Raw genomic sequence first — 18,185 nt, 5'->3', positions numbered from 1 at the left:
AAAAATAGTGGTTTACGTACAGTACGTAATAATTGCATTCCAATCTATCACATTTTATTGTGTTATGGTCTATATTAGTAAGTATGTCATTTAACAAAATGTAGCTATATAAACTCCACATTGTTTTCGACCAAAAGCGAAAAAAAGGGGGGAAAGAGATTCTTCCAGACCAGAACAGTTCTCTCCGGCACTATATGAAGCAAATTGGATAGAATGTCATAAATAATAATATTATAATATACAACTTGGATATCAAATTTCACTGTTATTTTTCTTTTCTCGTAGATACAGGGAAGGATTCAGAAGTAATGAGCCTCACTTTATACTGACACGTGCGCACCCTGCAGCGCACTCCGCTTGACAGCAACGGTAGTGATGGGTGTTGGCTTCACAGCGCAACGCGGGTCAGTTGGCACCCAGGTCCAGCTTTCGGAGCGGTAACATCGGCCTTAACAGTAGCCCCTATACGGTGGTACGTGACACGGCGATATGGAAAGTTCGTTAACCCTTTGGGGATCCTATGGTACAATTTGTACCATATGCACTTTTCATGGTACATTGCGTTATTTCTCTTCTATTTGAGCTTTTTCGTCCGGGTTTTTTTTGTTTTCCAAGTCCAGAGGCCTTGTAGAAGACATTACGTATGGTTTCAGACCGTCCTGCGTCCAGACACAGGAGGTGATGACGTCATAAGTCAAAAATTTCTCTTCTCATTTTCTAAGCCTATGTTCAATATTTTTTGGCGGGCTTATTTTTCTACGTAGAAGATTGAAATTTTGCACAAACATTCAGTCCACCGAGTAGTATTTACCAGATTTTTTGTTCCGATGTCAGTGCTAAAACAGGGGGGGAACCAGAGGGGCGAAGGGGTAAAAACAGGGATTTCTTTACCCCCAAAATCCCGTTTTTGGTCATTTTCCCGCCTTACATACATGATAGGACCACATGAGTCATACCATCTGAAAGGCAGTTCCATTCTGAAGAGAATGACGGTCGAATTATTATTCTAGGGTAATTAGGGACGTCTCAGGGATTTTTTGAAAAATATACTTTTATATAGGGAAACATGGGGCATTGTCGGTATATATATTTTTTGGCGGGCTTATTTTTGAACGTAGAAGATTGAAATTTTGCACAAACATTCAGTCCACCGAGTAGTATTTACCAGATTTTTTGTTCCGATGTCAGTGTTAAAACAGGGGCGGAACCAGAGGGGCAAAAGTTGAAAAAAGGGAAATTTTGCCGCAAAAAATCCCGTTGTTTGTCATTTTCCCGCCACACATACATGATAGGACCACGTGAGTCATACCGTCTGAAAGGCAGTTCCATTCTGAAGAGAACGACGGTCGAATTATTATTCTAGGGTAATTAGGGCCGTCTCAGTGAATTTTTATCCAAATATACTTCTGTATAGGGTAAAAGTGGGGCAAAGTAGGGGAATTTTTTCTGGCGGGCCTATTTTTGAACGTAGAAGATTGAAATTTTGCACAAACATTCAGTGCACCGAGTAGTATTTACCAGAAGTTTTTTTCCGATTTCTGCGTAAAAACAGGGGGGGTCCAGAGGGGCAAAGTTTGAAAAACTGGAAATTTTGTCCCAAAAAATCCCTTTTTTGAGGAATTTCCCACCTTAGATACATGATGGAGACATGTGAATGGTACCGCCTGAAAGACAGTTCTATTCTGAAGAGAATGATTGGTGGATTATAGTCCTAGGGTAATTATGGATGTCTCAGGAATTTTTTTCCCTCAGATCATAGTGTTTTATGGTACGTTGGGGCACTGTGGGAATTTTTGATAAAAATTCTCCCTCCCTTACTATTCAAGACAGAAACTTGAAATTTGGCACACACATTCAGTACACCAAGTACTATTTATCAGATTTTTTTTAGATGGCTACGATCACACAGGGTGGGTCCAGGGGGGGCCAAAGTTCGAGAAAAAAATTTTTCCCTCCGAAATTTTCACTTTGACATTTTTTCCCCGCTTCTGGTATATGGTATGAGCATGTAAGTGGTACCATTTGAAAGCCAGCTCTATTTTGAAGAGAACGAGGTATGAACCATGATCCTAGGATAAATAGTGACGAAACAGTAGCTGCTTGAATGAAAGTCTAAAAAATAGGCCAAAAAGCCAGGATCCCCAAAGGGTTAAAGCAACGCTACGCGATAAAATTTTGCTTCCGGTTGGACAAGTCTCCTTCCGAAACGTTCGCCATGCTTCAACAGGCGTTTGGGACTGAGTGTCTGTCCTATTCTCAAGTCAAAAAGTAGCACAAGGCTTTTCGTGAGGGCCGGGAAGAGGTGATTGACGAGCCCCGATCTGGACGCCCGTTGTCGGCCCGTACTGCAGTGAATGTGCAGCGATTGCGTGAGTTTTTGAACACGGATCGGCGTTTGAGTCTATACCAAGTAGCAGAAGCCCTGAACTTATCGGAGACAACGGTGCAACGCATTGTTACCGAGGACTTGCACATGCGGAAAGTTTGCACGAAACTTGAGCCGACAGTTTTAACTGAAGAACAGAAACGGAACCGAGTGTTCCAATGCGAAGAACTGCTGCAATTTTGCGAAGGCGATCCTGCCTTTCTCGAAACAGTGATAACCGGCGACGAAACTTGGACTTTTCAGTACGATCCAGACTACCAGACTACCGCATGACTACCTTCCCATTTCAAAATGGCGAATTTCAAGATGGCGGCGGAGGCTCATTATCTACTCTGCCCATACTTCTTTTGCCGATATGTGAAACTACCACCGTTTGCATTGTTTACCTTTCACTATTTTTACGATTCAACAGTTTATTTGATGTATTTCTATAATATACGTCGCATATTCTTCTCCCATCAACTTTTACCCCTTCCCCCTTAGTTTCTTATGGCGCTCACCCGCTACAACTTTGCACATACACATATTTTAATATCCTCTATCAAGCGCACTATGTCTCAACCCGCAACTCGATTCATCCATTTTTACCCTTTACTTGTGAGGAGTAAGGTAGAAATACAATTTTCATAGTTAAATCTTCCGTAGTGATATTCACGAGTCAAAACAACACGAACTTGGACAGAGACAGAGCTTACGTATTTTTTTGCACTTTCCTTTCTCTCCCTATCTTTCTTTTGTGATCATCCTTCATGAGTGTGTGGTAACGTAGGCGTCTATGGCGCGAAGGACCCGGGTTCGTTTTCCTGCGGGAGCTCATGTGATTTGGATTCCACGTTAAGCTGTATATTCACTTCTAATAGCCTCAATGTTGAAAGAGACACTAAACTCTAATCCTATCCACCTAATCTCTTTTGTCATAGCAGGAAAAAAAGGATTTTCTTGCATTATATAGTCACTTTATCACTGGAATCATGATTCGACTAAATAAATAAGTACATAAGTATAAACGAAACTATAGTACTATAGCCTTGAAACAGAATGTATACTTAATGATTAAGATTATGCAGAGGGTTTACGGCATATACTACCGCATACCCTCGTTTACAGTTCTGCCTTTACAGTATTTCAATATTTGTAGGCAAAATCATATCCATAATATGTAAATATACAATCTACTGTTTGTCTAATTTGAACAGTCAAGCACAAAGTTCTTGGAAGGTTGATTCCAAATTTTCTTCAAATCAAAAGAGAAAATTGCTATATACAATACTTTCACATCTTGTCTCTTGCAAGGAATGGTGGTAGATTACGAGAAGCCATGTTGGTCTATCAGCAAGAAAAGTGTTCCAAGATTTTTAAACAGTTTTAATTTCAACAGACTGAAATAGCGAAATGCACACTAAAGTATCACAAAATGAAGATCGCAGTGGTGCAGTGGTAGAGGGCTCACATCTGGTACGTAGGGTCCTTCGTTCAACCCAAGCCAAGTGAGCCTTGTGGTGGGTATACACCGTGTGTGTAAGATCTTCGCTTTGTTTCCATTTTGTTCTTTAAACTATTTTGTTTCACAATATCATCATACTCTCCCTTAGGTCGGAGCACTCAATTGTTGTTGCTTCTCAGTAGAAGCATTGTAGAAACGTACTCTATATGTCATGTTATCTTGTTTGTTTAAGTTTAGCGTCTACTTTAAGTACTGATACTATGACATGGGTTTAGAGTTTAAAGTGTAAATCGAAGCACCGTAAATCGTTCATTTTTTTAAATGCTCCCTACATAAAATTGAATCCGAGACCACGTGCACCAAAGACATTATGTGCTACTCTCTGGCTCAGCGGGAAGGGCTCTTATAGTTTTCTGATGTAGGGGTATGCCTCAAAGAAGACTTAGTTAATTCCTTGGAATTCTTTCGTGGTCTTAACATATATAAGAGAAAAAATACAATATCACAAAATAGCAGTTTTACTAAACAACCTGATATAGTACTACAATTCAATATGTTGATAATGAAAAGAAAGTCCTTGTTTTCGTTTACACCAATAGAAATTCCACAGTCTTCTACATAGTTCCTTGATCAAAATAATATAAAATCAAAGCAAGTTAAAGCAAAGTTAAGAGAAGGAAAGGAAAGGGCAAGGCAGGAAAGCTAAGAGAAAAGAAGGAGAAGAAAAGAAAACAAAATGAAGGGAAAAGAAGAAAATGAAAGGAAAGTGAAGTGGAGGAAAGGGAAGGAAAGCAAAGGGAAGAGAAACAAAGAAAAGGTCAGCAAAGCAAGGAACAGAAGAAAATGTAAGAAAAGCAAAGCAAAGGGAAGAGAAGGAAAGGGGGGAAAGTAAAGGGAAGAGAAGGAAAGGGGAGGAAAGTAAAGGGAAGAGATGGAAAAGAAAGCACATGATTATGAATATAAAATGTAAATAAAATTATCCTCATAATAACTCAACATGTATGTTTTCTAAGCATCTAAATAACTATGAATTAAATATGTAATTATTAAATTTAGGAGATGATTACAGTTTTCTTAAGGGTAATGGCTACTTGAAGGGTAACCGTTCACATTTTAGGTATTCAGTAAAGATGTAGTAACGTCTTCCCCCATTCCCCAAATGTAAAAACGGTTATCTACTTCTTAATTTGGTAACCTTTTCTGCAATAGATACACAGCTTAACTAGTGGGATCAAACTTCCTATAGAAGACATTAAATATACATTTTTTTTTCGAGTTTGCTTTTCATTTTGGGTGTCCAATGTTTATTTGGGCATCTACATTCCCCACCTACTGCGGAAATTGGAGTGAGAAAAAGCATATAACCACTTTGAGGATTTCGACTTTGTAGTCATAAGCAGGGGTGCCCACAGAGGGGGCTATGACGCAAACTGCGTCATTGAAATATTTGGGGGGTTAAAAATCTATATAAATATGTTTGAGGGGGTGTAAAAATTAATCGAAAAGAAGATTTTTTTCATGGAAGAACACCTACGGATAGACAATTGGGGGGGTGCGTCATGGACATAGGGGGGTGGGCACCACTGTCATAAGGGTGGTGGAGGGGTATTCAAAGTCAGTGTTTTCGTATGTTAGGTCATCTCCGGCTAGGTAAGTTTATGTTAATTAACTTTCGTTTTTCAATTAAATATAGGTTAGCGTATTGCAGGGAAACTAAGATAAGGGATTTAAGATCGCTTCTCTAATATGACTTCCTAGGGCAAAAGCAATAGATTTTAATTAAAGAGGAAACTTACTAATTATAATCTTAAACCATACACAAAGAGATATGTATGGCGGTGGTGGAAATGTAAATCCTGAGAACAAATGAGTTTTTGTATGTTCATTTTTCATTTCGAATAACAAATAACAAATAACAAATACAGTAGATGATCGACAAATTATTAATTTACCGGTCACAGAATGCATAAAGAAATATCAATTTCCAAATTAATCATTTGTTTCGTAACTTTTTAACGGCTACGGAAAATAAGAATGGTAAAAGTTCATCTAGCCATTGCCTTTCTTGAAAGAATCTACTTTTTCTATTAATTATTGTCTTTGTTAAAATAGGTATACTGGTTGGGGTATATGTTTTCCCGAATACTCGAGATGATTCGTCATATTACAACCATATACGCACAGATAAATTAGAATATGAGATGATCAAACAACTATTCCTAGACGAAGTTAGCTCAGATACTATCAGTCAGTATCTCAGGTAAGCTTATCTCTGTTATTTATACGTAGTACAGACGAGGAGTTACTATAGATGCAATTAACGTAGAATTTGTTTTATTAGTAGTTAACAGTGGTATTTTTTCTTTAAAGATATTTCTCTCTTTTAACATAATGCGAAAGGAGCTTTAAAACTAGTACAAAAGGCATTTCCGCGTATTTGACCAAACGCGATTCCTTCAGTCAAGCACAGAATGAACACGACTGATCTTGGTCAGATGCGTCTGTCAATGCAATGTGTGAGCTATGAGAAAGTGTTTTCATGCTGGGCTGAAAATCCCGCTCAAACTAAGCCGGATTTGTGAAGAGTGCGTTATTTGTGAAGAGGGTGATATTGTAGCCCTTTACGAATCAAAGTTTAATGTTTCAATGATCAGTGAACAGCGTAAGAACAAGGATTTTGGCATTATCTTGACTTTAATCAAGAATATCATCTGGAAGTATAAGAATTCCGTGGCCCCAGCGCTCAGGTCTCTAACAAAGAGGACAAGAACACAACTGTGTACACAAGCACCACCAGTATGCAGGCGAAACTTTACACAGTGACCATGCGTTAGAACCACCGACCTGAAAGCACATGGCGAATCACCTAAATGTGTCTTTGGGAACTGTAAAGCGTACGTTGCGCCAACGACTGGATCTTGAAAATCTATTCAAAAGTACCAGCCATCATCTTACCGATGCCCACCTATGGGAACGCAAGTGAAACGCTCGGAAGCTGTACCAGCACGATCTGGCAAACCAAAAGTGGAGGTGCGTCGCTATTTTGGATGAGATGAGGACGTATCTTTCAGACTGCAGGGTTTTCTCAAAAGTGTTTATGGAAATTGCCGCCTAATGTCGGAGAAGCAAATTAAAGATTCGCAGAGTAGACAAAAACAGCTAAATCAACTCGCAGCACTACCAGGAGGAGGTCTTGACGCCGATCTACGAGCAAGAGTACCAGAAATGTGCGGAAACGAGATCAACAGGAACGAATCCGTCATGACAATGCTTCCTTGCACACTTTAAGATCATTCCTCGTATTTTATGAGCATATTATACAATGAAATATGATAGAACCAGACTCTCTATGCACAAGAGCTAAGCGCTTTACCACTAAACCATCAAAGCTCCTCTCTTTTGCATTAATTCTAACTAAAAGAAATTGCAATTGAATTTAGTCTCTATCTTCTATGATCAACCGGCGGGAGCTCATGTGGTTCGGATTCCACGTTAATCAGTAGGTCCACGTCTCATATAGCCTCGCTGCTGAATGGGACGTTAAACTCAAAATCAACCCAACTCAATTCTATGATCAAAACAGCAATCATCACGTTTAAACGTCATCAGCTTGCTTAATTTGATTTCGAGTTTAGAGCCCCTTTCAGCAGTGAGGCTATATGAGACGTAAACCTACAGCTTAAGTTGGGATTTGAACCACATGAGCTCCTACCAGGAATCGAACCCAGGTCTCCCAGCCGAAGGCGCGTGCGCTAACCGCTTAGCCAATAAGGAGTTCGTCATTAGTTTGTTATAATTAATATATATAATATTAATAATGACTATACAGAGTAGGCAGCCTTACTTTTGCCATATGAATGACAACTTTCAATTTGGGATTAAATTTATGCTTTCACCACTATTAACTACTAGAGATTGGAAATTTGTGGTATTTGTTTATAATGTTGATGTCAGAACGAATTGATGAAACTCTTATGGGGCAATATTCGTTTCTCTATCTGTCCTCTATAACCTTCTAGACCAGTGATTCTCAACCAATGTGTCACTACATACTCCTGTGTTACGGTACCTATATTGCTCAGTGCTATGTAGAGTCATTATAAAAACTAATTGGTTTCACTATTATAATATATATTATCATTATTTATAATAAAAAATATCAAACAAGTGTGTCGCGATGTCCTGGAGTTGAGTAAAGTGTGTCGTCAGTTGAAAAAGGTTGAGAACCACTGTTCTAGACACAAGAATAGTTCCAGATACATTACAGTAGTCACAGTGACAGTGAGAGTTTTATATTTCTTAGTACAGTAATATAGACGTAACGTTAAGAAATACTTGAATGTGACAACTTCATTTAAAAAAGTAATAAATAAATAAATAAATAATAGGGCTAATAACAATAATAATATACAAGGTGTACAACTTTGCTTCGCCGTTTTCTCCACCAAATATGACACTTTAATGAAACAAATTGCTTATTCAGGCATTATTCAAAGTATTGTCCATCGCTGGCCACTACTTTCTCCCGTCTTTCGGGCAGTGTACGAATGCCGCGTCGAAAAGATGTTTTATCTTTGGAGGCGATCGACGAATCGATCCACTTTTTGACTTCTTCATAAGATCGGAAGTGTTGGTCAGCTAGGTCATGCGCCATTGATCGAAACAGGTGATAATCAGAGGGAGCGATGTCTGGAGAGTACGGCGGGTAGCGTAGAACTTCCCATCTTAACGTTTCCAAGTACGTTTTGATTACTTTTGCAACGTGGGGTCGAGCGTTGTCGTGCTGCACAATCACTTTGTTGTGCCTCTCGCTGTATTGCGGCCGTTTGTCCTTTAATACTCGGCTCAAACGCATTAATTGCGTTCGATAACGATCGCCTTTTGATTGTGTCACTTGATTTTAACAGCTCATAGTACACGACGCCGAGCTGGTCCCACCCAATGCAGAGCATGATCTTTGAGCCATGAATATTCGGTTTGGCTGTCGACGTGGAAGCATGGCCGGGGTATCCCCATGATTTTTTGCGTTTAGGGTTATAGTAATAAACCCATTTTTCGTCTCCGGTCACAATGCGATGTAAAAATCCCTTCCGTTTTTGCCTCTGAAGCAACTGTTCACAAACACACAAACGCCGTTCAACGTCTCTTGCTTTCAACTCATACGGTACCCAAGTTCCTTCTTTCTGAATCATACCCATGGCTTTGAGCTGTTTAGAAATGGCTTGCTGTGTCACTCCCAATGATCGTGTCAATTCTTCTTGAGTTTGACGCGAGTCTTCAATCAGCAATATCTCCAATTCTGCATCTTCGAAAACTTTCTGTCTTCCACTACTATGCCGGTCTTCGACGTTAAAATCACCGTTCTCTCACTAATAGCGTCCTCATCATAAGTTCTTGAGAGCATTCGATGAGACTCAGCCGTAGTTTTCTTCATATTAAAACAAAAAGGTAGAACCTCCCGCAAATGGCGAGAATTTGGCTCGTAAACTGACATTTTCAATCGAGAACAACTGTACGATGCACACACAAATCAACTAATGCTTGAATGGGGTTATGTTGACAGAGGTCCAAGCTAACTGCCTGACGTCTGCGATCTGATTATTTCGACCGATACTTACCGTTGTAGCCACCTATCGGAAAACGGCGGAAGCAAAGTTGTGCACCTTATAGTAATAAAATCAACGTAAAAGAGCATCCTCTCTCAAACACTTTAAGACCATAAATTTCAGAAAACATCAAAATGATAACATATTTTCTTCTTTTCTGCGAAGGGAGGGGTTCTCCTGTGAAACAATTGTAATAAAAATATAAGACCATTATATTCTTAATTTTCTTCCCTGTGTTCATTGTGCAAAAATTGCACTCAACAGAACCTACAAAAAATGTACTTTGAAATTTAATTACTACAAAATAATTAATGTTGCTATCATTATTTTAGGAACTTAACATGGAATCCTCATCTTGCTGGAACAGATGAAGATTTGCAAACAGCTCGGCAATTGGAACAGCATTTCGTTGCAAATGGTTTTGATAGTGTCACAATTGTCCCTTATGACGTATTGCTTTCCTATCCTGATAATGACAATCCAAACAAGGTAACTGTTAGAGAACTAATTGACATAATGCTTTCTTCCAATTTTTCCTAATGAAAGATATGAAATTGTACGGTAACGATCAACTAACTTAGGAATGTTCCGATATGTATTCTTATTCTTCTTACTATTTTTTTAAACACTTTCGCATGTTAGCATAAGAAGAAGACAGGATCTTTCAGGTATTTGTAATTATCATATGCTTTAATGAATTCTTATTAATTATATAGTTGAATAATGTAACTGTGCGTGACATTTATTGGCTGTTTTCAACTAATTTAAAAATAACTCAAGTAACAAATGCGTCAAAATATAAAGTGCTGAAACTCGCGTATTTCGAACGCGCATGAGGGACCACGGTTGCTTAATGGTAGAACGTTTACTTCAAGGTGCGTAGGGTCCCTGATTTGATCTCGGGCCAAGTAAGTTTGTGGTGGACAACATCGTGTTCGTGAGTTTTCTCGGGGTATTCTCGTTTCCTCCCACTTTTCTCATTCCACCGATTCTCTCATCATCATTTATTTGCCTTAATCATCCGTCTCTCTTAGCCTACGTATAAGCCATAATCGTGGGACGTTCAACTGAAAGATTTCATTTTCGAACGCGCATAAGCACTGTCGACAGCGTATGAGTGCATTCTCCGAATATTCACATTATGCCTATCGTAGTGAATCAATACACTAATTCGTATGTTAGTTCCATTTAAAATAATTTAAATAAATTCACACACGACAACAAGGTAATATTATTGTCTTTTCATTGCAATACGGTATACTTGATAAAATAGTTACACATCTTACAACAGATGGTACGATATGCATTATCAGTGATCATCGCAGTTGAAAAATAACATTTTCAATGTGTATAGTGCTTATTTTTCCGATTTTATTTATTTTAAAGCAGTGGCGGCCGGTGGATTGTGGTTTCGGGTGTTGCAGTACGAACGATAAGAGACAGAAGATATAAAGTTGACTCATTGACTAATCAGCATAACTTTGGATGCAAATGCTATGTGACACGTTAAATTAAATAAAATTCTGTTTTTAAAAAATAAAAAAATACAGAACATTTTATCCGATTAATCACCTCAATTAATTAGTAAGTTCATTCTCCTCTCTTTGATTGGAGCAAATCTGTCTAATACATGCTGGTTGAACTCTGGTATTCTTATTGTCAGGTCTTTTTCGATGGAAAGCATAACCAATGGTGATAGCCTTTCTTGAGACATTCAATTCCTTGAAAGTGTCAGTTCTTTCTCATGTGGAAAAAAAAAAAAAAACTTTTCGTCTTTTGCTGACGCCATAGGTACTGTTAATATTAATTTCAAAGCTTACTAAATATTTTTTCTAGATTATTGTGAACGATTCATTCTAGCAAACTCAGTCCTTGACAGTAATCCGAATTCCTCTTCAGCGTTGACTGAAGAGAGTTCGTAGCAGAGATTAGTGTTATAAAAAATGTACATTGAACACACTTTATTCACAGTTTATCCAGGAAAATTTAAAATAAATTGTGGAAATATATCTGGTGCAAACAACACTACTGCGTAAGATATCCTGTAAATTTAAACTGGATTTTTTTTTCGAACACTCTCCTGATCTGCCCTTTGCTTATTTTGTCTAAGCCTTAATTGCAAATTTTTCCTCAGTTGAAAGCTGGTCAATGTTTTTTGTAAGTTATTTACAGAAGTCATGGTATACAATTCATTCAGAATTTGTAGGTTATTTACAGAATTAAAGCACACAATAAAATTAAACCTAATAATTAAAAACCAAACCAGCTGATACAAAACAGGTACTGGTATATGAATTCCGAATGTCACATATTCATACATCAACACACACACACACAGGTGCGTAAAAGAAAAAAACTACATTCCAAATCATCCGTCTTGCTTGTTACGCAATGCACGATGAACACAATATACTTCCACATGAGGCGAAACAATGCTTACCAATGTGATATGTTCTGGAAAGGAAACCTCGAAACCCGCTAGATGAAGGATCAGCATGTAACAGAAGCCAAAAAAATCAAAGAACATCAAAACAAACAGCACTGCCAGTTCTACACCCAGAAATGTTAACTGGGAGGGGTCCAAAGTATTTGAGGGAGATCCAATACGTCTATATAATATGGAACCAGTCTTATATTGCACCCGAAAAGACGATAAGTAATTCTTGCTTACTGTCATCTATATTTTTAGAAAAAATGATAGAACGATTATTTTTATAAGAGAAGAAGAGTACATGATGAGGCGTAATATAAAATATTTAGCACACATCAATCGTTTCTGTGTTAAAAAAGTATAGTTTATTAAGAAAGTCTACAAATGTTAGTCAAGTTTCGAAATTTTTGGGAGGTCCGGACCCGGTGGACCCCCTCGTGGCTACGCCCCTGAGCATTGCTAACTAGTCCCAAATTCAATGTGGCGCTCCCCATCATACAGTTTTATGTGGAAATTATCAAGAGTATAAAACATACTTATTTTATAAAAGAAATATGTTTATACTAAAATACTATCCACAGAGGGGGAGGGGAGCGATTCTACATACAGACTTATTAATATTTGATTCACAAATTACTGTAGAAGAAACCTTCATTATCATATAAGCTAAGAATTAACTTGTAAATGCGGGTCTATTTTCATTTGTTTTCTTCTCTACTAGATATTTTCTTTCTTATTTTGTAATTTTGCAATCACTTTTTTTAATTGTCATTATATTGATTTGCTTCAGTATGGTCCCGTAATTTAGAAATATGAATGTATAAAAACAAATTCCATTTGTTAATTGCTAGTGAAAAAAAAAATCAGAAATCTTATTTAGCGTGAAAAACCTTCTCGTTCACTGAAAACCGTGCTGTGTTGCAGGAGCACTGCAACGACCAGTCCCTTTAACTTCTGAGATAGGGGAAAGGAGACTTAACATTTGCTCCAATTGCCGCGCTGAAGGAATCTGGTCGTTGCATGCTCGCTGCAACACAATGTAAATTAGAGACTCTGTGACGGATTATTTTTCGCTTTTTAAAACGGATTAACGGAACGGACAGTTACAGAAGTAAAAAAGTATGTTATTTAAAGTGTATATATGCAAGTATTAAAAAGTCTTTTTTTCTGTTTTTTAGTACTATTGATAATAATATTTTTTCTTGAAATACTTTGGTCGTTGCGCAACGCTGCAACACTAACATTAGCCGCCACTGTTTTAAAGTAAAATAAGTGCAGTACAGTTAAAGTGTTATACTTAATTATTATTCCTATGGATGACAAATCAATAAATATATTAGTTGTATTTAAAATTGCTATTTGCGGACAAAATTCATGCAATATACACGTAAATGTATAGATATATTTTGCGTTAGTAGCTGTTTATCATCATCTCAAGTCAGCAATTTCTCGATTGGTGTGACTCAGCTTTCCACTCTTCCCCATCCTGAGCCAAACTTTTCATTTCTTTATATCTTTTCCTCCCTATATCTTGTATTATAGTGCATTTCTCTAGGTATTTTTTCTTCTGTAATTCCCTCCATAGTTACTAACATGATTTCTCCATTTGTTATACAATGTGTCTAATCATCCTATCTCGTCTTTTCGAAACCCTCTTCAATATACTCCCTTTTTCTCTTACCATTTCCAATAATATCTCATTTGATTCCTTGTCCATCCATCAAATATTCATCATTCTTCTATAGCACCACATTTCAACGGCTTCCATTCTCCGTTTTTCTTCTACTCTCCATGTCTTACATCCATACAATGCCACACTCTACAGATATGCTCTCATCCAGATTTTCTTCAGTTCTATGACGATGCTTCTGGTTAGAAGCTTCTGATATTCTTCAAATGCTTTCTTCGTCTGAACTATTCTGAATCTTACATTTTTTAAAACCTGTTATCGCTCGTTATTTTACTCCCCAAGTCACAGAATTTCTTCATTTATTCCACCAGCTGATCTCCTATTTTGATCTTCATTTTAATTATTTATTTTCTAGCGCATCTCATAACTTTTGCCTTGCTCTCGTTAACGTTGAATTTACTGCTAAGTACTTTTTGCATACCGTTTAGACCTGTTTCTCATTTGTTCTCACTATCTGTCAACATTACGGTGTATTTTCTGTTCATGAACTATTATTCCTATGCTATGAATCTTCTTGATTTCTTTTATTGCTTCTTCAATGTAAAGATTTTTTTAAAAAATTGGTGTTAATGAGCAAGTCTTCTATTTTCTTCTTTTTCCTCCCTTATTCCTTAAATTTCAGCTCACTCTTGATCATGACTTAGTTGTGATCACTGCCCACATCGGCTCCTGGGTAACTTCCACAGTTATTAATTTAGTTTCTGAACCTTTCCTTAACAAGTATATATTCTATTTTTGTACCTCAGAAACAAATAAGTAACAGCTCGTTATAAAAACTCATCATTTTTTACTCAGCTGATACTACACGTGTATATAAACTTAAATCACTATTTCTTCTTCAATATTTATTTTGTTCACACATCAAAATAGACATTACGTATATCTAATCATACAAAAATTAACTAATTATTCTTTGTAGCATTAATAAATAATCAGCAAATATGAAATAAACGGCCAAAGTATATGCATTTCTTAACAGAAAGCGAAGGAAACTTATTCCGGAAAATTGCTCGGCTGTGCATTAACTTCAAAGATGGAAAATTAGCTAAAAGAAGACTGCAACAAAACTTCCAAAGAAAATGATTGTTCTGTACTATAGCTCTGTGCAAATTTTCAGATATTTTAAACTATTAAATGTGATTCAAACTACAGTATATGTAAACTTTACTTTGTCTATAGCACGGTCAACAAGAGATGATTTCTGACGTTTCTTACCACATTGCAGCCCCTACTTTGATACCAGTGTTACCAATCAGGATCACTCTATCTTATACCATTAATTAAATTACCACTACAGTTGCACCGAAAAAAACCTTGACACGCGAGTAGTGGCAATGTCACTGCGAGCTGTCAGAGACGTTCTCTTACTGGACGCATTTTATAACCTGTGAATTTAGAACTATCGATATCTTCTTGTTTCTACATTATAAAACTAGCAGCGTTCACCCCGCTTCGCTGCGGTCACCCCGGAACGCAATAAACGTTGTTACTTAGATAATTTTTACTTTTTCGCTTTCAAGTGATATGATAAAAACCATAGAAGATTGCAGTAAATGTTAACATTATATCGCCTGTCATTTATGTTAACCCGCCCCGCTTCGCTGCGGTCACCCCGGAACGCAATAAACTTTGTTACTTAGATAATTTTTACTTTTTCGCTTTCAAGTGATATGATAAAAACCATAGTAGATTGCAGTAAATGTTAACATTATATCGCCTGTCATTTATGTTAACCCGCCGAGTGACACGGTCATGCGGGTTGCATATAAATACGTTTATTTTTACCTATGATGAACTAACAAAGGATTTGTACGTTATGGACACTTGAATGGTCAATTATCTCAAGACACTGGTAATTAAAAATTAAAGTGATATGATAAAAACCATCTAGGGTCCAAATCCTAATAACCCCCCAAAAATGAAAGAAATTGGTTCAGCCGTATTAGCGTGATGAGGGAACAAAGGATTTGTGCGTTCTCTTTTATATATATAGATTAGGTTATGCCTGTACTGGACATTATGGATTTCTATAAACAGCTGATACAAATATACTGTGACATGAATAAGATATTAGCAATAGTTTCGAAAATGGAATAGCGTGAATTAATTTACTATATTTTCGTAGTTACTTCACTGAACAAAATACTAGAAAATACTAAATACAACTTAGTAGAAACGCAATTTTGTTACTCGATCCAAACCTATTGCACTAATTTACCTGGAAAATGGCTATGACATCGTTCACAATTGCTCTTCTTTTTGGAATGTAAATATCACAATAAGGTCCACTAGCAAAAAATATGAAATATCCATGAAATATCGAAATGAATGAAATATCCATAGTTTCTGAAGAACAAAAAAAAATATCTAAGTTTGTACTTTGGTAATCTTGTTCAGTAACTCTCTACATCAAAACGCCGCTAGAGACCGTTACAATCGTATCAACTCGGATACGCCCACATTTAACATACAGTGTATATAATTCTGTATGAAAAGCAAGATCTGACAAGCTCAATAAAATAGTTCAGGCTTTGCTTTTAATCATCGGATTTTTATAATCTTTTTGCATCAAAATAAATGTTTTTAAAAAAATGGACTTTCTAATTTACGAAATCTAATAATAATCTCTGAACTCTTTAAGATAAATAAATTATTCTGACATGGAATTACAATAATTGAATACATAGAAATCATTAGTAGTCCTATTCTTTTAACCTAACTACTCTAATGACGTCACTTCTATGTCAGTAAAAGTAAATAAGTAATAATAACTTTTAGTTATTTAAACGAAACATAAAGCTGTGAATCACTGGGCAGAAGCATAATATAAGTTTAAAAGTAGGAATTTGATTTGAGAAGACAGTTCAGAAGAATCCAGGAGAGTGAATCGTGTCTTATGGGGAGGATAGGTACCCCTAAAATACTGTATATAAATCTTTTCATTATCATTAGACTAAATAGTTTGTATATTTCCTACTATATGGATAGTTCATTCAATCCTGTTTCAATCAGTCCCGTTCCGTGGAAAATCAGCACCCGGGGCGAGAGTATACGACGGCGCCCCATACATATATTCCAAGTAATTTTCCCTTTTTCTCTCCCGAATTTTGCAACCCCCTTACTTCGGCGCCCGGGTCCGTCGTCCCGCTCGCCCCCCATCCACGGCACGGTACTGGTTTTAATAAACATATTTGTTTATTGCAAATAGCATTTTCTCTTCGTTACCAAGAAACTTTCTGAAATATAAATTTAATTCGTTGTTTCAGGTAGAGATCTTGGACGAAAGCGGAGAAATTCTTGTGGAAATTGAAGGCAAACAGCCACCATTGTATGCGCCAGAAGAAAGTAATCCTGGGGTTCCTGTCACTTTCAATGCATATTCAGGAACAGGAACAGCAGAGGTAAATAATACAAAATTAAAATTGCTGCTCTCAAGGTTTAAGCAAACAACGCATGTGTTCTATCAAAATATCCAAAAAAAAAAATAATAGTCTATGTGATAATGGACGACTCTAAGAGCAAATTTCAAAGTAAGAACTGAAAGTAACAAGACCCCTTGGAAATTAAAACTAGGCATTTATTTTCTGGAATTAAAAAAAAATGTTATTTTGGTGGGTTATGTGTAGGGAGGAGAATAGTAACAAGTCTTTAGTATGCTGATTTAGTTTCACAATTACGTACTGCAACCAAGGAGAAAGTTATTTAAAGCTGAGGCAAAATATAACCCCGTATCATGATAATGCTCCCAGCTAACGGTATAACGTAGGCTTTGAATTACTTGAACGTCTTTCCTATTTGCCTGATTTAGTCTGTTACAAGTTTTTTTTTTTTTTTTTTTTTTTTCAACATTGACAGGTACGTGTTCGGGAAGCGATTTTCATTGGATAATGAACTTATAGAGGTAACAAACAAATCAGTGGTTTGTAAAAGTTAGAAATTCTTTCTTCAAGAAAGCGGTAGAGACGAAGCATCGCTTGAATATATGTATTCAAGACGACTGCCTTTAAAGATGGGGTATGGACATGGTGCTTTCCTTGATATAGAAATGCGTCAGGGATGGAACATAGGATAAATCACTATACTGCGTATTCGAGAAATAAACTCATATAGGGACACTGTGGCTATTCATAAGCGTTCGCAAGGCGTTTTTATTGTCCATGCGTACGCTTGGAATACGCTGACCATGTATTTAAATGTGGATGGATAATCACAATGCGCTGCAAAAGCGAAAGCAACAAAAATGCGGATAAAACGTCAGCTCGAGCGTATTTGGTGCGTTTCGGAACAATAGACCTCCTGCTGTTTAAAAGATGTCTAAAGGAAGGACAAAAAGGGAAGACGTGTTGCCAGGCAAAGGGATTTTAGAAAGAAACAGCTGCTTGGAAGATGCTTTGTGCAGAGTATTGGAACTCTGCTATTAGACCTGGACCTGGCAAAAAAAAAAAAAAACGGAAACCCTGACTGGCTCACAGATGATTTATAACTCTGGCGAAAGGAAAATTACCGACTAGCCGCCTTGACCGCGTTCCCTGCGGGAGGTAACGCATCAAAAACGCATTTTCAAATAGCCATACGCTCACTGATGCTTTCTCTAACATTTGCTTTCTTTGTGAGTATGTGTGTGTGTG

At 37.1% G+C, this 18,185-nt stretch overlaps 1 protein-coding gene across 1 annotated transcript; it reads left to right on the top strand.

Moving 5' to 3' along the window:
- Window positions 1-5,921: 5,921 nt before the first annotated feature.
- Window positions 5,922-16,958, top strand: LOC145678160 (glutamate carboxypeptidase 2-like; the record flags this gene model as incomplete). Its single annotated transcript, XM_081748242.1, has 3 exons — window positions 5,922-6,090; window positions 9,769-9,925; window positions 16,824-16,958. Coding segments are annotated over exons 1-3 (351 nt in total), but the record flags the coding sequence as incomplete, so codon positions are not given.
- Between the last annotated feature and the right edge of the window lie 1,227 nt (window positions 16,959-18,185).

Source organism: Thermobia domestica, unplaced genomic scaffold (assembly GCF_964235325.1).
Source record: "Thermobia domestica unplaced genomic scaffold, izTheDome1.hap1.1 HAP1_SCAFFOLD_1959, whole genome shotgun sequence".
Classification (NCBI taxonomy): Eukaryota; Metazoa; Arthropoda; class Insecta; order Zygentoma; family Lepismatidae; genus Thermobia; species Thermobia domestica.
Note: the sequence above shows the minus strand (reverse complement) of the source record. Positions and strands in the feature narration are given on the sequence as shown.